At 43.6% G+C, this 23,055-nt stretch overlaps 1 protein-coding gene across 3 annotated transcripts in view; it reads right to left on the bottom strand.

Moving 5' to 3' along the window:
* Window positions 1–23,055, bottom strand: part of Creld (Cysteine rich with EGF like domains) — a 98,699-nt gene that overhangs the window by 58,458 nt on the left and 17,186 nt on the right. For all 3 annotated transcript variants that reach the window (XM_080283680.1, XM_080283678.1, XM_080283679.1), the window contains exon 5: window positions 7,080–7,241. In XM_080283680.1, the coding sequence (XP_080139806.1) occupies window positions 7,080–7,241 (162 nt within the window). The remainder of the gene's footprint in view (window positions 1–7,079; window positions 7,242–23,055) is intronic.

The following is a 23,055-nucleotide window of genomic DNA, read 5'->3' as shown; positions in this document are numbered from 1 at the left end:
CCGCATTCCTTATACCATACACACATCCCCCATGCACTCCTTCATAACCTTGTCCTGCTTCACCTACATGACCATTTAAGTCCCCTCGCAAAACCACTATCTCATCATCCCGCATACCACCCATTACATGTATTAAATCATCCCAAAATCTATCTTTCTCTGCTTCATCTAATCCTGCCTGTGAAGCATATGCCGATATAATTGCAGCTATCCTTCTATCGAACAGAATTTTCACTACCAATATCCTATCGCTTACTCTCATAACATTCAAAACCTATTCCACCCATTTCTCTGCAACCAACACACCAACACCTCCATATCCGTCTGCCCCCCCCTTGCCAAAACAACTTATAGCAACAGTCCTTCCCAACAATCTTTCTAGCTGATCCACCCATGTACCGGACTTCCTGCAAACACGCCACATCCACTGACCTCCTACTGAATGCCCCAACGACTTCCCCCGCTCTTCCCCTCAAACTTCCCACATTCCATGAACCCACCCTCATCCCCCTGGGTGATTTACTGTCCTCAGGCTTGCTCTAAAACTTTTTCTTGTGTTTTGTCATATTCAGTATTAATAAAGGGGGATAGACATACCACAGGCCCCACTCACTGCACAGTCCCAGGTCCAGGCAATGGATCTGGGACCCCTAGCCCACCAGCTTACCAGTGGCTGTGGTAGTGGCCTCGGGGCACCCTGCCAGGACAGCTGCAGGGACACCCTCCAAGTGCGCCTTGGCACTGCAACTATCCCGCCATTATACACCCACTGATAGGGCGGCCTCCTGGGGCGCTACTCCCAGGTTCGGGCCCCTCTCTATTGGGTGGAAGAGGCAGCCTGGGAACCGCAATGCCCTGTACCCTCTAGCACAGGCCTGAGCCCCATCTCGCCCTGGACCCACGATCTATGCCGGCGGAACCCCCGCCACGCCTCCCCCCAGAAGTCCGCCACTAGGTAGCGGGGGCAAAGTTTTTTGGCCGCATGTCCTTGCTGGCGCCAACCCCTGTAACGTAGTGGGATACGTTGTGCGAAATGTAAAGTGCATGTGGTGTAGTGCATAGGATAGTTAGAGGAAATGTTTGGGAGAGTATGCTGGTCTACTCTCCGTGTTACTGTCACACTGAAAAGGTCAGCAAAGGGGGATGGTTAGATAGCTAGTGAAACAGGAGCTCCAGCTCTCCCTATCACCAGCATTCCCATTCCCCACTTCGGTCGGGATAGGCCGGTCCTGCAATGGACACACAAATGGCTGATGAGACGAGATGAGCTGAGATATACACTCAAACCTCGATTTAAGGGACCTCCATTTCAGGGATTTCAGATTTAAGGGACTCCATATTCTACCTGACAAAAGGACAGGACCATTCAGAAAGTCCACTGCTTGAAACATTAATATGTTTCATTATACAGTACCTGTAAAATAATATTCATAATCATATAAGTAAGATAAGTGAAACAGTCATTGCATTTCATAATAAGATTGTCCTTATATGTGGTGAAATAATGGACATTTTCAAGTAAGGGACAAGTTGATTCCCCGTTTAGTCCCTTAAATCGAGGTTTGAATGTGTATATATCCATCCATCATCCAATCCTACACTGCCCCAAGAGGAGCGTAGGAGCCCGGGGCTAGGCAGTTGGTCTCGACATTTAAGATGAGAGTGACCAGTACAGGAAACCATTTGGCTTGTCACTCAGTGTACTGTAGAGTCACCCACAGGCAGAAGGAAAAGGAAAGAATGAAGGAAAGAAAGACAGAAGAGGGAGTGTAAAGTCACCCATAGGCAGAAGGACAAGGAAAGAATGAAGGATAGAAAGACAGAAGAGGATGGAAGGAAAGAAGGATGGAAGAGAGGAATATATATATATATATATATATATATATATATATATATATATATATATATTCGTTTCGTTTTTAAAGGCTCCAACATGCTTGCATGTGTCGGCCTTGGTCACCTAATGGCGGCTCTCCATGCTGCACGATCCATTGCAGCCTCCCTGTTCAGTCCCTTAACCCTAAGGTCACACTTAATGACCTCGTCCCATGTCTTTCTCGGTCTACCCCTCATAACCCCACCCCCAATATTAACACTTCTCACCTTCCTCACCCAACTATCATCCCCCATCCTCTCCACATGTCCAAACCACCTCAATCTACCTCTCCTCATCACAACACCAATACACTCCAGTCCCATCCTACCTCTCAACTCTTCCATTGTAAACCCAGCCCCTCCAGGCCTTGGACGCAGGGACGCACTGCACATCCACCTAATCATTGTCATTTCTGTACGTCTGAGCCGGCGAATGTCTTCCTCCTTCACTGCCCAGGTCTCACTGCCATACAGCATTACACTCCTAACACACGCTGCATACAAAGACCCCTTAGCACGTAGGGAGAGCCCCCTCAATGTCAGGAGAGGCAAGAGCTCCCTGAACTTCTTCCAACCACTTCTCACCCTAGCCACAGAGCTAGCTCCAGCCCCACCTCCAGCACACAACATGTCTCCTAAATAACAAAACTCTTCCACACACTCAAGAGATTCACCAGCAAGTTCAATTCTTTCACGTCTGACGATCTCCACCTGCTCACCCCGGCACGCCGTACACATAAAATCAGCATTATCTCGCAGTCTACCTCTGATACCACTACATCTCTTATTCACCCATTTATCACACACACCGCACAAGATGGAATTACTTCCCACGCCCTTGTGGCAAACTGCACATGGCCACTCTCCCTCGTCTTTGACAGTACCGCCACCAACCCTAGATATCATCACTATTGTTTTATCTGCATTTACCCTTAAACCCTTTTGCCCCATACCATCTCTCCACTTCCTAAACCTTTCCTCCGCCTCCCTTTCATTCTCTGCAATCAACACCAAATCATCAGCATACAACAACTCCCACGGGAGTCCGTTTCTAAAGTCACGTGAAAGGGCTTCAAGTACCATGATAAACAACATGGGACTCAAGACTGACCCCTGATGCACACCAACATTCACGGAAAACTCATCACTCAAATCTCCATTCACTCTCACCTGGGTGTGAGCACCCACATACATGGCCATAACCACCCTAACCAGCCACTCCTCCAAGCCAAGCTTTCTCATTGCCCACTTCACCACCTCTCTAGGGACTCTGTCAAAGGCCTTTTCCAAATCAACAAAAACAAAATAAAGATCCCTTCTCCTACCAATATATTTTTCCTGAAGCTGTCGAACAATGAATATGGCATCAGTGGTCCCCCTACCTGGCATAAACCCAAACTGCATCTCATCAATATTCACTCTTTCTCTAATCATACCTTCTAAAACTCTCTCCATTACCTTCATTATCTGATCTAAAAGCTTTATACCTCTATAATTCCCTCTTTCCAGGGCATCACCCTTCCCTTTATACACATTTACAATTACACTCTTCAGCCAATCATCTGGGACAACACACTCATAAATAATCCTATTTATCAGGTCAGTGACTAAACTCACCCCTATATCGCCTGAGGCCTTCAACATTTCGGCAGTCAACCCAGACACACCTGCTGCCTTCCCCACCCTCATCCTGCCTATTGCCTCACTCACAGTAGCAGTATCAATCAAAGGCCAAGGGCCAGACACTGGATCTGCTGGCTCCAAACCTTCCCTGTCCCAGTCAAACTCCTCATTCAACAACCGGTTATAATGCTCTCTCCATGCATCTTTAATATCCTCACTGTTCACCACTACCCTTCCTTCATCATTCTTCACACACTGCTCACCTATGATATCCCGATTATCCCTCTTCACCTGACCTGCCACCCTAAATATATTTTTCCTTTCCCCATGATTGAGGTTATCAAGTAATTGTCTCTGTGACTCAGACTTTGCCCTGTATACCTCTCTCCTAGCCCTACGCTTGGCAGCCAAATATTCCTCTTTGCTACCACCCTTCTTCCATTCCCGGAAAAGCCTTCTTTTCTCCTTAATTGCAGCTTCTACACCCTCATCCCACCACCAAGTTACTTTATGTCTTGGTGGTCCTCTTGTCCAGCCGCATGTTACATTAGTAACTCTCAAGAAATTGTTCTTGAGGGCTCTGTACTGTTCATTAACGCCTCTGTCTACAGCTCCTGTTCAGCCACCACTCTCCTCAACTCGCTATAGAAGGCATCCCTTACTACTTGGTTTTTCAGCTTCCATATTTTCCTCCTAGGTACATAAGTCCTCTTTTTCATCATTTGTTCTTTAAGCACCATATCACAAATCAATAGTTTGTGCTGCTGCACACACTCCTCACTTCCTATAACTTTAACATCCCTCACTAACCTCCTATCGGCCCTCCTAACCAGAAAATAATCTATCTGACTGCTATTTCCCCCAGACTCATACGTAATTAACCTACTGTCTCTTTTCCTAAAATATGTGTTGCACACAATCATGTCCGTTGCCTCCCCAAACTCGAGTATCCTTTCCCCTTCTGCATTCCTTAGACCATATGCACATCCCCCATGCACTCCTTCATAACCTTGGGCTGCTTCACCTACATGACCATTTAAGTCCCCTCCCAAAATCACTATCTCATCATCCCGCATACCACCCACTACACGTATTAAATCATCCCAAAATCTATCTTTCTCTGATTCATCCAATCCTGCCTGTGGAGCATATGCCGATATAATCACAGCTATCTTTCTTCCCAACAGAATTTTCACAACCAATATCCTATCGCTTACTCTCAAAACATTCATAACATATTCCACCCATTTCTCCGCAACCATCACACCAACACCTCCATATCCGTCTGTCCTCCCCTGCCAAAACAACTTATAGCAACAGTCCCTCCCAACAATCTTTCTGGCTGATCCACCCCTGTACCGGACTTCCTGCAAACACGCCACGTCCACCCACCTCCTACTGAATGCCTCAACGACTTCCCCTGCTCTTCCCCTCAAACTTCCCACATTCCATGAACCCACCCTCATCCCCATGGGTGATTTACTGTCCTCAGGCTTGCTTTGAAACCTTTTTTGTTTTGTCATCTTCAGTATTAATAAATGGGGACAGACACAGCACAGGTCCCACTCACCGCACAATCCCATGTCCAGGCAATGGATCTGGGACCCCTAGCCCACCAGCTTACCAGTGGCTGTGGTAGTGGCCTCGGGGCATCCTGCCAGGACAGCTGCAGGGACACCCTCCAAGCGCGTCTTGGCACTGCAACTATCCCGCCATTATACACCCACTGATAGGGCAGCCTCCTGGGACGCTACTCCCAGGTTCGGGCCCCTCTCTATTGGGCGGAAGCGGCAGCCTGGGAACCACAATGCCCTGTACCCTCTAGCACAGGCCCGAGCCCCATCTCGCCCTGGACCCATGATCTATGCCGGCGGAACCCCCGCCACGCCTCCCCCCAGAAGTCCGCCACTAGGTAGCGGGGGCAAAGTTTTCTGGCCGCATGCCCTTGCTGGCGCCAACCCCTGTAACATAGTGGGATACGTTGTGTGAAATGTAAAGTGCATGTGGTGTAGTGCATAGATAGTTAGAGGAAATGTTTGGGAGAGTATGCTGGTCTACTCTCCATGTTACTGTCACACTGAAAAGGTCAGCAAAGGGGGATGGTTAGATAGCTAATGAAACAGGAGCTCCAGCTCTCCCTATCACCAACATTCCCATTCCCCTCGGGAGTACTACCCTGTTCGGCCCGTGCTACGGCCTCAGTCTATCTATCTATATATATATTTATATATTTATATATAGATAGATAGATAGACTGACACCATAATCCCGTAAGGGGTGGCCGCTTGTCTCTGAGTCAGTGGTTTTCCAGGGAGGGGCACCAACTCTTCGTCATCCCGCTTGCTGACATAGGGAACATGTGTGGGTTGGTTATATGGTTACCACCCAGTGTTGTATATGGTTTCCTGGCATACAGGAAAGCATTAGACTGTTACTCAATGTAAAGTCATCTGAAAAGGAATGAAGAGTAATAAAATGTGACATGAAAGATGGGAGAGATAGGGAGGAGGACAGACACAGATAAGGAATGATAAAGGTGAAGGATGAAGTGGGCAGCACTGCATCAAGTGAGTGGATGATGGTCGCCACCACCTATATATATATATAAGATCTCCAAGAATGCCCTTAGAAATGCACCTATTTCCACAAACATCAAACACTGACTGGTGACTGTGCACAACTTCAATGGCAAATTAGAGTATTGTAACTATGAATGATAAACAAGCCAACCAAGCAGTATAAATTTGTATGACATAATTCACAAGAACTGAACTGACATAATTAACTTCTTATGTCAACACATGAACTTATCACATACAATATGAGCTGAATATTTTTAACCCTGAGTCTGTCAGCTCATAACAAAAGTCAGTCACAAAACCCTGTTCACATTCAATGAAAACTCATGAATTTTACTGCCTCATCATTAACCTCTTTAGATTTTTTTTTTTTTTTTTTTCCCACATTCCAGCAAATAGCCTCTCTACATCATAAACACATTTGACTTTTCTTTTTCTTGATCATAAGCATGCTACTCTCCAAATACTTACACTAAGCTCCTATTCCATGCACTACTTTGTTTATTATATTTACTTTTTTCCTCAGGAGTAAAGGCTTTTATTGCTTCCTTAGTGCTTTCACTGTGAGGAAGAGCACTTGTTGAGCGCTTAGGCACTGTAACTGAGGTAGTTTGAAACTGTGGTCAGAGTTCTGGGATGAAATGAGCTAAACAAAAATATTTCTAGACACAAGTTAAAACAAAAATGAAGCTGCAGGTATAGACTGTGGATCATGTGGGTGGGCTTAGGTCACGGAACCCTAGCAACTAGGGACAAAAGCACAATGCACAGGTTGTAAACAAATGCAATCAACTGGAAAGAGATATCTAAATGCAACCACTTCGTTTGTCCCACATAACTGAGTGATACTGTCAAGTCATTAAATAATAAAGGAGGATATTAAATGTTTTTGGTTTAGTACAGTAACATTGTTACTTCCGTGACTTAAATCGCAACTCTTCTGTAATATACGGGGTTAATAATTATACACATCATTCAAATGCAAGGAGCCAGACTACTCACCCCACTGCAGGGTCCACTACAAGCCTTGTGGCACTGGTCACAGAGGATTTTGGTGTCATCTCTGTATGCTTGGAAGTAGCCATATGCACAAGCATCACACAGGTCTCCTTCATACCCTGGGTTGCAGGCACAATCTCCACTGCCCTTCCTTGTCCCTGCTCCCTGTCAAATTTATATGTTCACATACTTGACTGGGAAATATTTACAGAACAACTAAGATTTTTTTTTCTGCCCGCAAGTTACATCTTTTGCTAGGATGCTTTGTGCTTTTAGTAACAACCTTGATTTCTTGCACAAACAAGGAAACTATGCTTTTATGCTTGCAGCACAACAGTGAACTACCCATAATAATGATATCTTTTCAGGTGCTTTCCATTTACAGAATTCCAATTCTGAGGTCAGCTATGGGACAGCTGATGTTTTCTGAAGACTGGATGCTAAACCAAGTGCCAAAAACAGCTAATTATTTTTCAGTGGCTAGTTGCTGCAAACTGTCAGGTAAATCTAAATCATGAAATAAGCTCCGTAACACTGTGAGAGTCTCACCTTGGACTCTGACTCTGTTTACTTGTGACTCAATGCTTTTTCCCTATGAACAATGATACGCTGGTTAATTACCAAGCTTGTAATGCAGCTACTCTTCACTCTCAAGGTAGCAACTCCTAGGGTTGATGGTTGCCATCCAGCATCTACCTACTCTCTTATTTCTCATATATTCATAAATACTTAAATAGTTCTCCTTGTAATGCCAAAAAAAAAAAAGGAGAGATGAATTGCATGTAGGGTAAGAAGTGTAGTTTACAGAATATAAAGGAGACATGAAAGTAAATGCTTAAAAATATATCTAGATACAGTGGTCGCCTAATTCTCGTATCTCTAAGCCACGGTACTTTGCCAAACCAGTTCCTGTTGTTTTATTCTGCAGAAAAAAATCGAAAAACACGGTTCCTAGGTTCCAAAGTGGCTCATTTCCAAGGAGATTTATAATATCCGGGCACCCATGACGTATGCCATGGCTGCTAGCCAATCACAGCCCAGCCCTGGTGGCATGTGTGCACACTACAGCTGCCATGTTTTTTTTTAACCTCCTGTCTCGCCAACCGCCAAATACATGTGTTCCCCCATGAGTTCTGAGCGTTACCTAGCCTTTCTTTTGTCAAGGTTACCTCTCCCTGGGCTCTGTTATGGATGGACCCAACCCCCCAAGGCGATGTTCGACATGCACTGAATACTTCTAAGACTGTCTGTATGAGTTTGCTGTTGGCTAGTTAGGTGTTGGTAGGGTGCTGTAGGAAGGTTCCACAAGGGTCAAGACTAAATACCCTTTTTCCAATTGGTTCTTAGCTTTGTAAACTGTGGATTTCATAAACCGCGGGTAGGTACCACTCTCTAATTGCCGTGGATTAGGCAACTCCACTGTCTATGAGAAAAAGAAGAAAACAGGAATAAACGTGCATGTAAAACAAGTTAAGAGAACAATATGGGTGGTGCCTGAAGTCAGACAGAGAATAGATGATGAGTATGGTGAAAAAATAAGCAATTTGTACAAGTGTACATATTACAAAAAGTAAAAATACAAGGCAGCAAAGGCAACCAAAAGATTAAACCAAACAGAAGTGGGGAAAAAGTTCAGAATTCTGCCAGTAGCAGGCTATAAGATGATGCAGTTATGGGGGAGAGGAAATACAGTATGGCACCTGAACAGCAGTAGGTATTTGCTGGGAATGGATATGGATGGTGGTATATGCTGGAACACATATATACTGGCAGAGGGGAAACACTACTACTACTACTACTTAATAAGCTGAAGTTACATCTGGCATGAAAAGAGAATGACACTTGAGAAATGCTGAGGTGTAATGGTGAAAAGGCAGTTTATGTAATGCAGTGAGTAAACAGGCATGGGTTGCAGTGATCCAGACAACTGGAGAAAAATAGTTACTGCTCCTTTCTACAAAGGGAAATGCAGTAAGATCAAGTGTAAAAATCCAAGATTAATCAGTTTATTTAGCATATTGCAGGTGTATGGTTGGGCAGGTCTGTTTATGGTTGTTTACTTATGGACAGGGTGTGAAACATAAAAGAAGATAACATGGGTGAGGAGTAGCAAGGTTTAGAAAATGTAGGTGTGTTGATCAAATACTTACAATGAGACCATAAGCTGAAAATATATTGCAAAGAATACAGCTATATGATTTATACTGCATTCATGGGTTTGGAGAGCTTATGGTATGGTGGATTGAGAGGGATCATGGAGTATGTTAAGCATATGTGGTGTGACGGTATTTGTTGGTTGCAGAAAAAAATAATTACCGGTAAGAGGGTAGTAGTAGATGGGTAGAAGTGGGAAAGAAGCTTACTGATCAATCATCCAACCCTTTTATGCATCATCAGGAACACTAGGGCCAGGTGCTAAAATTCTTAGTCCAGGTATTTTAGGTTAGTGACTACTCACCTGCATCTGATAGGATTTATTTGAGCGATATACCCCAATTCCTTGGACTAATACTTGTTACAAGCCACGTCCAGCTGGAATGCATTATTCCACTTGACCACCAGGTGTCTATTTCTTGGTTATACAATAACCAACCAACAAACTGTATTAAGTCTGTTGTCAACACGGACCAGTGGTTCCCAACTGGGTGATGCATTCCCCCTACTAAGGCATGAGGTTGATACAGGGGAGGTGTGAAGCCATGTGCAGTTTTTTTAAATATAATACTCAGAGTCCAAGAATATGTAATTCAAGACAAATCTCTCTGATTAAACTTGCAACACATCCTCGCAAAACCAAAATACAGCTTTCATCCTTACCCATTATCTATCATTCTCTCCTGACATGTCTTGTACATGTCACTGATAACATACTGACTCACTGCTCATTTCCTATCATACTACTACCTCCCAATCTTCTCTCAACCTCATTAACTTTAAGATTTATCTCATATTTCACACTGTGTTTTAATCTGGGTTCATTCTAGTGTGTTCTTACCTAATTGTATCTTTACAGGAATGAGTCAAGCTCATACCCCCGTCTTTTGAACAATTTTTATCACACATATCTTTAAATTTATGAATAGCTTTGGCACACAGTATTTCATTCAGTCATACATTCCACTGACCAACTGCTCTATTTGGGAAACTGAATTTCCTTACGTCTTTATCACCTTTCTTTTTGTGCAGTTTTTTGCAGTGTCCTCTTGCAGTTGCTTCCCTACACTGTAGGTTATACATACATTTTTGTCTATTTTCTCTTTTCCTGTGATGTATTTATATAGCATAATCATGCAGTTGGACAAGAGGCCCACCAAGACATAAAGTAACTTGGTGGTGGAATGAGGGTGTAGAAGCTGCAGTTAAGGAGAAAAGAAGGCTTTTCCAGGAATGGAAGAAGGGTGGTAACAAGGAGGAATACTTGACTGCCAAGCATAGGGCTAGAAGAGACGTGTACAGGGCGAAGTCTGAGTCACAGACTTTTACTTAACCTAAATCATGGGGAAAGGAAAAATATGATATTTAAGGTGGCAGGTCAGGTGAAGAGGGATAATCAGGATATTATAGGTGAGCAGTGTGTGAAGAATGATGATGGAAGGGTGGTGGTGAACAATGGGGATATTAAAGATGCATGAAGAAAGCATTATAGCCGGTTGTTGAATGAGGAGTTTGACTGGGACAGGGAAGGTTTGGTGCCGGCAGATCCAGTGTTTGGCACCTTGGCCTTTGACTGATGCTGCTACTGTGAGTGAGGTAATAGGCAGGATGCAGGTGGGCAAGGCAGCAGGTGTGTCTGGGTTGACTGCCAAAATGTTGAATGTCTCAGGAGATATAAAGGTGAGGTTAGTCACTGATCTGATAAATATGATTATATATGAGTGTGCTGTCCCTGATGACTGGTTGAAGAGTGTAATTGTAAAGGGAAGGGTGATGCCCCGGAAAGAGGAAATTATTGAGGTATAAAGCTTTTAGATCAGATAATGAGGGTAATGGAGAGAGTTCTAGAAGGTATGATTAGAGAAAGAGTAAATATTGATGAGATGCAGTTATGGGTTTATGCCAGGCAAGGGGACCACTGATGCCATATTCATTGTTCGACAGCATCAGGAAAAATATATTGGGAAGAAAAGGGATCTGTATTTTGTTTTTGGTGATTTGGAAAAGGCCTTTGAAAGTCCCTAGAGAGGTGGTGAAGTGGGCAATGAGAAAGCTTGGCTTGGAGGAGTGGCTGGCTAGGGTGGTTATGGCCATGTATGTGGGTGCTCACACCGAAGTAAGAGTGAATGGAGATTTGAGTGATGAGTTTTCCATGAATATTGGTGGGCATCAGGGGTCAGTTTTGAGTCCCATGTTGTTTATCATGGTACCTGGAGCTCTCTCACGTGACTTCAGAAACGGAACTCCCGTGGGAGATGTTGTATGCTGATGATTTGGTGTTGACTGCAGAGAATGAAAGGGAGTCAGAGGAAAGATTTAGGAAGTGGAGAGATGGTATGGGGCACAAGGGCTTAAGGGTAAATGCAGATAAAACAAAGGTGATGATATCTAGGGTTGGTGGAGGTATAGTCAAAGAAGAGGGAGAGTGGCCGTGTGCAGTTTGCCACAAGGGCGTGGGAAGTAATTCCATCTTGTGCGGTGTTTGTGATAAATGGCTGCACAAGAGATGTAGTGGTATTAGAAGTAGAATGCAAGATTATGCTGATTTTATATGTGTGGCATGTCGGGGAGAGCAGGTGGGAAAGGATTGAACTTGCTAGTGAGTCTCTTGAGTGTGTGGAAGAGTTTTGTTATTTGGGAGACATGTTATGTGCTGGAGGTGGGGCTGGAGCTAGCTCTGTGGCTAGGGTGAGAAGTGGTTGGAAGAAGATCAGGGAGCTGTTGCCTCTCGTGACATTGAGAGGACTCTTCCTACATGCTATGGAGTCTTTGTATGCAGTATGTGTTAGGAGTGTGATGCTGTATGGTAGTGAGACCTGGGCAGTAAATGAAGAGGATATTCGCAGGCTCAAATGGACAGAAATGACAATGATCAGGTGGATGTGCAGTGCATTCCTGCATGCAAGGCCTGGGGGGGGTAGGTTTACGATGGAAGAGTTGAGGGGTAGGATGGGACTGGAGTGTATTGGTGTTGTGATGAGGAGAGGTAGATTGAGATGGTTTGGGCATGTGGAGAGGATGGGGGATGATAATTGGGTGCAGAAGGTGAGAAGTGTTAACATTGAGGGTAGGGTGGCAAGGGGCAGACCAAGAAAGACGTGGGACGAGGTCATTAAAGGTTAAGGGACTGAACAGGGAGGCTGCCACGGATTGTGCAGCATGAAAAGCTGCCATTAGGTGACCAAGGCCAATGCATGCAAGCATGGTGGAGCCTTCAAAAACAAAACAAAATGAATCGAATGTCTCCTCTTCTTCTCCCTTGTTATGTTGTTGGGTTTAACTTTTCTAGTCATTCTTCATAGCTTACATCCCTTACGCTTGGTGCCCATCTTGTGGCAGCTCTTTGTGCCTTTTCAATCTTATCTATGTGTTTTTTGATATGTGGATTCCTTACTACCAATGCATACTCCACAGTTGGTCTTATGAATGATGTGATTATCTTTCTCAGCATGTCTTTAATTATACAGTATATGTGAATGCTAGTCTCATATTAGCAGGCAGTCTGTACATGTTAATGTAAACAAAAGTAAAGTTATGGTGTTTGAGAGGAATGAAGTCACAGAATGTGCAGTGAGGTTGGATGGTGAGGATATGGAGAATGTGAGTGCATTCAAGTACTTGGGTAGTGTGATGAGTAAGGATGGAACTTTGGGGGATGAAGTACGTGAAAGGGTACAGCAGGGAAGAAAGGTTGTTGGTACACTGAAAGCAGTGATGAGAAATAGGGAGGTGAGTATGGAAGTTAAGAAGTCACTGCATGATGGTATTGTGATCCCTACCCTGACATATGGAAGTGAGGCGTGGACCTTGCAAGAGGGGAACAAGTCAAGAGTGAGAGCAGTGGAAATGAGTTACTTGAGAGGAGGATGTGGAGTGACGTGGAGGGACAGGTTGACGAATGAAGAAGTGAAGGAACGTTGTGGGGTAGATGTGGATGTGGTTGAAAAGATTAGGAGAAATACACTGAGGTGGTTTGGACATGTGGAGAGAATGGAGAATGAAAGACTGACTAAGAGGGTGTATGTAGGTGAGGTGGAGGGAGGGAGAGGGAGGGGTAGACCAATAATGAGGTGGAGGGATGGAGTTGAGAGGTATATGAGGGAGGGAGGGGGTGACTTGGGGGGAGGGGAGTCAAATGGTGGGAGACAGAGTGACTTGGAGGCGTTTTGTCTGTGGCCACCCTTTGCGGGATTAGGGCGTCGGGCTATAGATAGATAGATAGACTGTACATGTTACGTACTTTCTCACTGATGTGGTCAGCTGGAGATAGTCTGTTACTGATAAACACTCCTAGGTCCTTCTCCTTTTCTGACATGTGTAGGGTTAAAATTCCTTGCTTATAATCCCGGTCTGGTCTTTTTTTGCTTTTACCAAACCTGATTACATGGCATTTGTCCACATTGAATTCCATCTACCATCTGTTGCTCCATTCATGAAGCGTAATTAATTCTTCTTGTAGCTCTCTGCAAGAGAGTGTTTATAATTCTCCTTCATATTTGTGCATCAACAGCAAACATGTTTACAAAGCTTCCACTTCCAATGTTGCTCTCAATGTCATTTATATACAATAAAAATATAATTGGTGACAGCACTAAGCCCTGTGGGACTCCACTAGTCACTTCTCTCCATGATGAGTAATTTCTCAACACTACTGTTCTCATTTCCCTTTTCTGAGAAAATCTTTCATTCAACAGTACTGATTACCTTGGATTCCTCCTTGATGGTACAGTTTCCATAAAAGTCTAAGGTGTGGTACTGTCGAGTACATTTCCGTCTTCCCATTCATCTCTCTTCTGTAGAGTTTCTACAATTCTATCATAGAAGCTTAATAGATTAGTGGCACATGATTTTTCCCTTTCTAAAACTGAACTGTCTTTCTCTTATCATATTGTGTTTTTCCCAATGATTTACCCAAATTTGTCTTATCAGCTTTCTAGTATCTTACTTACAAAAATGGTCAGTGATACTGGTTGGTAGTTAAGTGGGTTTTGTCTATTTCCTTTCCTGAAGGGGGGAACAATGTTTGCTTTCCTCCAAATATCAGGTAGTTTACCTTGTCTTAAGGATTTCTTGAATATTAAATGTACTGGTCTGCGTAACTCTTCTGCGCATTCCTGTAATACCCAACCAGAAATCTCTTCTTGACTATTTACTTTTCCTTTGTCTAATTTACTCAACTCTTCCTGGACCTCTTTGTCCGATATGCCTGTATTTGTTAGTATGTGTGGGCATGCTTGTTCCTTTTCATCTCTCTGAAATCTACTTTCTTCTGTAAAAACTGATTGGAATTTTCTGTTTAGTACTGTACTTAATAAATATCTCCATTGATATAGATTTTCCCTTCATCCATGGTGGACTGTATTTTATTGCTGACTTTAGTACTGCTTTGTATGTAGCTGTAAAACAGATTCGGCTGATCAGTACTTTTACGTATAATGTCTTCCTCAAACTGCCTTTGAGCTTCTCTCCTTATCCTTGTATAATTATTTCTTGCCAGTTTATAGTTGTTATATGCCCGTTTGCTATTGTCGTCTGTATCTATTCTGCTGCAAATCTCTTTTCTCTTTTGCTTTTTTTATTCGGTATTAAACAATTTCTTTATCCTTATTTCTGTTTCTTTGTGTTGTGGAATATAATTTTGGACTCCTGTTTTGTGAAAGTCACAGAATTTTCTATACACATAACATATCTTGTCCTCTGAGCTCGTTTTCCCAATCTATTTCTATAAAGTACTTCTTTACATCATGATAGTTGCCCTTTTGTTCCTTAGGCTCTTTTTGTAACGTTCATTATCGCTATCTATATCATATGCTATCCTGAAATTTCAATTTAATACTGCATGGTTGCTTTTGCCAATGGAAGGGTGATACATTATGTTGTCAATTTCATTTTCTTGCCCGGTAAATATGAGATGGTTCTTCTGGTCCCCTTTTCTGGTATTTTCCTTTACATGTTTTGTTAGGATAAACTCCTGTATAAGATCCAGAAACATTTGAGTCCAACAGCTTTCACAGATTCTTACATCTAGAACAGTAGAACCCCGGAATTCAGACGCCTTTCTTCTCAAACAACTCGGTTTTCATAAAACTTTCTCGTCCAAAAATCGCTCCAGTTTTTGTATGATGACCTGCTATTCGCACTAAGAGACGAGGCATTGTAGGTCCCTCGTGGTCACCAGTCCCACTTTGTCTTCTGCCAGTTACTCATTAGTCATACAGGTTCCATTAACCCCTAGGCGCTGGTCCACGTCATATGATGTTTTAATTTTTGGCGGGCATGTTTGAACTTAGTAACGCGCCATATTGACTCAGAGTATTGTCCCGCCATGGCTGGTGCATGGAGTAATGCTGGCTGGCCGGGGGAGGGGGCAGGGGTGTGGGAGGGCAGCCCAGCAGTGAGGAGGGCTGCGGTGGAGGGTGGTGGGAGGCCAGCATAGGGAGAGTGTGGCCTCGGAACCAGCTAATACTGGTTTAGAGTTGGGGTAGGGCTTGGGAGGGGTGGGGTGGGGTGGGGTGGGGTGGTGGGAGGGCTACTAGGGGGCCCTGAGGGGTGTGGGAGAGAGTGTTTGGGTCCTTCAGTACACTTGCACTGACCACAGCCAGACTTTAGGGAGTATCATACTGTCAAGAGTTACTAAAAACAGAGAAATAATGTGTAAATAGTGTGTAAATAATAGTGAATAAATAAACAGACATAAATTTGTTAGAAAATAAGTATCAAGGAAAACATAAAATAAGCCAACCTTTATTAGTTACTTTCTTGTGTTTTTTTGCTATTTTAGTTGTAACAGTGTTTTCATATGGCATTGTGAATTAGTGAAAGAAACAAATACACACTCAACACTTATTATGGCACAAGGTGATCATCCCTCTTCGCTCCACCAATATCTCCAACACACCACCGCGACCTGGAACATGCTCAGCCCAGCCGCCACACACCGGCTCCCTCACACCACACCACCACCTCAAATCGCCTACAGAGAATAAGTACGTGCTTTTCATGTGTTTTTTGTCATTTGAGATTGATTTGTAATTTAAAAAAAAAAAAATATTGAGGGGAAAACTGATTTTCCTGAAAATAACCCAGTTCTGGGACATGGATAGGTCTACCCATACCCAGTGCCTAGGGGTTAAACTTTGTGATAAATTACGTATTTTCGTTAGAAAATTGTACATAATCATGGACCCTAAGAAGATTAGTGAGTCAGCTGGAGCTAAAAGAAATGCAGTGAGAACAACAACTGAGCTGAAAAAAGAACTCATTGCAAAGTGTGAAAGTGGAACCTGTATCTCCAATCTTGCCATTCATTATGGTATGGCGAAATCTACCGTTTCATCCATACTAAAGAACGGATTACTGTAATGCAAAATACATTGTTTCTTATCGGAAAAAATGATTCCGTTTTCGAACAATTCGCAACTTGTACAGCCTCCATGAATGAATTGTGTACAAATTCCGGGGTTCTACTGTATTCCAATTTATATGTGTTGAAAGTTCCAGTTAGTATAATTCTTTCAGATTTTTCTTCCATTCTTTGTAGTAGGGTTCTTAAACTCTGTACTGTACCTTCTGCCAGGTCATCATATTCACATCTATCCCAAGTGTTTGTCTTGGGTGGCATGTATAAATCTGCCACAATTACTTTCCCTTTAGATGTGTTAAACTCTACTGCAATTAATTCAACTTGTGAGGGTATATCTAGTTCTATCTCAATGACCTGGTGTTTTTTCTCTGTTAACCCTTTGGCGTTTATGGGTGCGGTACAAATTTCATGCACTCGTTACCATTAGAAGCAGGCTGCATCTGCGCACATTTCAACCGCTTGTTACCATTTGACGCCGATTGCATCAAACGAAATGGCTCCTGTTATTTTGGTTACGGAATGATATCCGGGCAAGAACAAAGCACCCACTTGCATCCCCGTGAATCCCTCTGCCACGCTTAACCCATTCCACACTCAGTCACCCCACTGCCCCAGTCAGTAAGTTACGAGTCTTGCTCGAGTGTAAGATAATTTCCTTTCGTGTTCCGAAAAATTAACCCTAACTGACCTACAGTAATTCCTTATACACCAAAATGCAGCCAAATAAATTCCCTATAACTTTTTCTCAGTAACATTTACCATAAAAATTATATTTCTATGAGAAAAAAATGAAAAATACTGAAGTAAAGAAAAAATTGAGACATAATTTACATTCGACTGATCATTATTGCAACACCATTAGTACATTTATTTGGGATTACAGTAGAGTGAAAAAAATTACAATTATCAAAGCATAAGTAAGGGTATGAAGATAAATTGTTTATGAACTACTGAGTGCGCAGGAATTGTGCTGTGATGCGGAGGGATCTCTCAGTGTGTTGCCTTGGGTGCCGAGGCCTGCCTACCAAGTACTCACTCGCAGTAGGACACAGCCTGTGGCGAATGGTAACATAAGGGTTAATATCATAGTTCCTCCTTTTTTCAAATTTCTATCTCTTCTCCATACAGTAAACCTTCATTTATCCAGATGTGCAGTATCCAGTCCTGTTCATTATCCAGTACTGGACCTTGGCTCTATTAAACCATTATCCGAATTTACTCGCTATTATCTGGACGTCAAAGTTCCCGAGAACTTCAGCTAGCCAGCCAACGAGTTCAAACATTCAGTATCGTGGCTGCTGGGCTTGAGGCATGAGCTGGAAATAGGCAGTAACCCACAACTAGAGCTAATATGTCTGTCTGCCCCTGTTCTGAATAGTTAAAGTCACACGCTGGTGCAGTCAATCCCAACGAACCACCAGCACCCAAGTAATACGACTATAACCCACAAGTGGTGTCAAAACGTCTGTATACATCCCCACCGAATGTCCGAAGTCACATGGCCACCGGGCTAAGTCTTTCCCAACTGCCACCACGCATCGAACACAGACCACAAGCCATGAGTACATGTTCAGTGACAGCCGTCTGCCTCTGTACCGAACCTCCAAAGTCACCTGGTCACCAGGAGTTTTGTTTCCGAATGGCCACCACACGTCTAACAGACAACAAACCACTAGCAAATGTACAGTAAAAGCCCTCGCCTACCTTGTGACAGAAGGATGAAAATCTTGCCCACAGCCTTGCTGCTCTCCCTCTACCATCCCTCCTCCATTCCCTCCTGGCTGCCCCCTCACACCCTCCCATCATTCGCATTGACTCGTGAATTTTTAATGTTTTTTTGCAATTTATTCAAATACTATTGATCGTACCGAAATTCTGAAGTGACTATGAGAAAGCTCATTAAATTCTGCATCTAAACATGTGCTTAACTCTTCGAAGGCACTCGCAAAATTTTGCCTTAAGATGGTGGGCAGTTATATGGAGGTAAGTTTTACTTCTGAACACTTTTTATTCTCACTGCATTTCTGTTCTTTTCATCATCAGTCTTCTGTGTTTTTATTAGTTTAGTTTATAGTATAACCACCAGCGAAGATGATGGTACTGTATATGACTGATACCAATTTAACCAATTTGTGGTGGCATATTTGGCCATGGAATTTTTTTTGGGCCCAGAAGCAATTATCACTGGCATCAGATAACAGATTCTCCAACCATCCTGAGTTTTTTTTGTGGATGTTTGTTGTTTATGCATTGTTTCCTTGGTGATTACCATTAATATGGATAATCCTATGTGTGTTTTGATGTCTAAATATGGCAGATTGACCTGAGAACAGGGTCAAAATTAGGAGGGGTACTGTACATACAGTAGTGAACAGGCAGTGTTTTTTGGTTTTCTTTTTTTTTCATGGGTTTCTTGGTGTTTAGAATTACTATGGACATTCTTGTGTGTGTTCTGATGTCACAACATGGCAGACTGACCTGAAAACAGTGTCAAAATTAGAAGGGGTACTGTACATACAATAGTGTATGTACTGTACATACAATAGTGTATTATTTGGAGGGTGAAGTGCTTGAAAGGGTACAGCAGGGAAGAAAGATTGCTGGTTCTTTGAAAGCAGTGATAAGAAACAGGGAAGTGAGCATGGAAGTGAAAAAGTTACTACATGACAGTATTGTGATATCAACTCTAACGTACGGAAGTGAAGCTTGGACGTTGTTGGAAGGACACAAGTCAAGAGTGAGAGCCGTGGAAATGAGTTATTTAAAAGGAGCCTATGGAGTCACATGGAGAGACAGGCTGACGAATGAGGATATAAAGGAGCGTTGTGGTGTTGATGTGGATGTGATAGGAAGCGTTATGAGGAACACACTGAGGTGGTTTGGCCATGTGGAGAGGATGGAGGGTGAAAGACTGACGAAGAGAGTGTATGTGAGTGAGGTGGAGGGGGAAAGAGGGAGGGGGAGGCCAAGGATGAGATGGAGAGATGGGGTGGAGAGGTATATGAGAGAGGGGGGTGTGAGTTGGGAGCAGGGGAGTGAAATGGCGGGGGACAGGGCGACTTGGAGGCGATTTGTTTGTGGCCACCCCAAACGGGATTGAGGCGTCTGGCAATAGATAGATAGATAGATAGATTACATGTATTTCCACTTGTATATATGATTAGTGAAGAATAAATGCTAGCTTTACGAATTTGGTAATGAAAAGTTAAATTTGGTAATGCAAGTTGAGGAGTTTGGTAATGTGGCCGTTGCGATCTGGCAACTCTTGTTACCCTGCCATCATCAACAGTCACAGCCAAACTCCAATCGAGAGCAGATGCTTATAGCAGTGCAAGCCACAGGTGCTTGTTTTTTGTGAATAAACAGTGAATAAACTGCAATACCTCGCCACTAGAACACACAGGAATTTACAGTGTTAAGAAATTAGAATTTAGAGTGCAGAGGATTAACTGTGGACTGCAAACTGGCAGTTCAAACCAGTCCTTGGAGCCAGGGACTTGTAAGTACCCAGAATGTTTAATATTGCATAAACTCACCTCTAAAACCTCATTTTATGGTTCTTTTGCTTTTATTTCAGTCTTTTATGTCCCTTATTGGTGTGATTTGGGTCTTAAATAGGTGCAATGCATGTCCAGAGGGAGTTGTATAGGTGTTTTTTTGAGTTAGGGTCCATAAGGACAAGTCCAGGAGGCTGGGGCCCAATATCCGGACAGGATCACTATCCGGACATGCCTTTGGCTCTATTACGTCGGATATTTGAGGGATTACTGTATATATATATATATATATATATATATATATATATATATATATATATATATATATATATATATGTATATATATATATATATATATATATATATATATATATATATATATATATTTGGTTTTCAATGTGTTTATTTTTCCTGGTTTTCTTTGTGTTTAGCAATACTTTGCATATTCGTGTGTGTCCTTTGATGTCTAAAGTAATCCCTCCAATATCCGACGTAATAGAGCCATAGGCAGGTCCAGATAGTGGTCCTGTCCGGATACTGGGCCCCAGCTTATGGACTTGTACTTATGGACCCTAACTCAGAAAAACACCTATACAACTCCCTCTGGACATGCATAGCACCTATTTAAGACCCAACACCAATAAGGCATAAAAAAGACTGAAATAAATGCAAAAGAGGCATCAAATGAGGTTTTTGAGGTAGGTTCATACAATATTCAACATTCTGGGTACTTACAAGTCCCTGGCTCATGGACTGGTAGTTATGGACCCTAACCTAGCCTAACTCAGAAAAACACCTTCCTACTGCACATGCATAGCACCTAAGACACAGCATATTCACACCAATAAGGGACATAAAAAGAGTGAAATGAGGTGTTTGAGGTAAGTACAGTATGGAAAATACAGTAAAGTACAGTATGAAACATTCTGCCTAATTACAGCAAGTCCATGGCCATCTCGATGAATAACCACCTCCTCTCGGACTATGACAGTAAGAAGGATTTCCTGAAGCACTTGCAGTACACTGTTCATGAAGTCTTGCACTGAACTTAGTCATTCACACTCAGAAGTCCGTTCTCTTCACAGTGCGCACTCTTGTCTAACTTATGCTCCATTGTAACTTACTAAGTGTTGCACTCTGCACTTTAACTTTTTCCACTCTTCTAACCATTTTCTGAAGCAAAAACACACAAGTCTATTTACGTTAAATTTAGTTCAAAAATTGTCTTTTCATTCACAACTGTAAATCCTTAACACAACGCAATGTTTTTTCAATGCACAACACTGTAAATTCCCGTGTGGTCTAGTGGAGAAGTTCTTGGAGTCTATTCACTGTCAGAGTCCGAGAGTATCACTGGCAGGTGACCTAGGGGTGCGTCGCTGGGTCGTGGTGATGGTGTAACCACTGCAGACGACTCTGAAGATAGACGCAAACTCACGTGGAGTGGTGACTCCACCGTGGCTGATGTGCTGGGCTGTGGCTCGGAGCATGAGGGCCTGTCTTGGGGAGGCAACAGAGTGGAGCCAGGGCTGGGCACAGAGGGGGTCAAGGGCCTGAAAAAACTGTCAATCGTTGATTGACGCAAGGAATGACGATTCTGACGATTGATGATGCGCTGCCTGAAAGCATGCACTTCCTCCACAAGTCCCAAGGGCCCCATCTCCCTGTCGCATTCCGGGTGTTCCAGGTAGTCCAGAACGAACTCTAGGTGTTCCCGGAGTGCACTCAGCTTTGGGATGGCTGGAGTTGTGTCATGTTGAAAGGAGTCCGCATCATCGTTGCCGTCCTCGTCGGAATCTTCAAGCTGGGTACTGACACCTGCAACTGAAGATGCAATCTCGATATCAGACGAGGTCTGATACCCAGGATCGCCCTCATCATCCAGCCACTCAAGCACATCGTCCACATCAACATCGTCGCCATGCGTACATTGACATGCATGGAAGTCATCCACGTCAAAACCTAGGAAATCGTACTCCACATCCGTTCCGAGAAGCAGACAAGACCAACCATCTTCTAGAGTCTTGACAGGGACTTCCTTCCATGCACTGGCCCAGTTTTAGATTGCGGACTTGATGTTGTAGCGGCGAAGGTTTTCCAAAGTCCGCTGGCCTAGCGTGTCCGGTCCCTCCCTGCGCTCCTCCTCGTCCTCGAGAACAACCATCACCTTGTCCAGGAACTTCTTTCAGTACAGCCTCTTCATTGCCACGATCACTCCTTGGTCCATTGGTTGGATGAGAGCAGTCGTATTAGGTGGCAGAAACATGCACCTAATCTGGCCATTCTCAGCCACCAAGTCCTTGTCGCACAGGTGGGCAGGTGCATTGTCAAGGAGAAGGAGGGCCTTTACCTGGTCGCACGGGATTCCCAGTGTCTCTGTCTGGTAATGTATGACCTCCTTGACGAAGTGACGGTGGAACCAGTCTTTGAAGATCTGGGCTGTAAACCATGCCTTCAAAGAATAGTACCAGACGACAGGAAGGACATCCATCACCCCACGAAGACACCGAGGCTGCTTTGCACGGGACAACAATAATGGGCTTAAGCCGGTGCATGCCGTTAGCATTGGCACAACACAAAGCAGATATCCGTTCCTTGGAGAGCTTGCGGTCAGGTATACATGCTTCTCCATCTCCTCGGCTAGAGTGTTCGTTGGAAAAGAGCGATAGAACAAACCAGTTCCGTCAGCATTGTAGACTTGACCGAGAGTGAGGCCTTCCCTGTCGATCAAGCCCTTCACCTTGTGCCGAAACTCGTCAACTCCATCCTCGTTAGCATCCAAAGCTTTGCCATGAGCTTTACGGTTGGTAAGGCCATGCCGCAACTTGAACGCGAAGAGCCAACCCTTGGATGCCTTGAAGTCTAGGGCATCGTGAAGCCTGGCGAACTTCTCAGCAGCAGCCTTCAGCTCCGTACCACGTACCATCACACCAGCAGCACGTTGCTGTCGATACCAAATCAACGT

This window comes from Coenobita brevimanus, chromosome 98 (assembly GCF_032717465.1).
Source record: "Coenobita brevimanus isolate Jiangsu-jjx chromosome 98, ASM3271746v2, whole genome shotgun sequence".
Classification (NCBI taxonomy): domain Eukaryota; kingdom Metazoa; phylum Arthropoda; class Malacostraca; order Decapoda; family Coenobitidae; genus Coenobita; species Coenobita brevimanus.
Note: the sequence above shows the minus strand (reverse complement) of the source record. Positions and strands in the feature narration are given on the sequence as shown.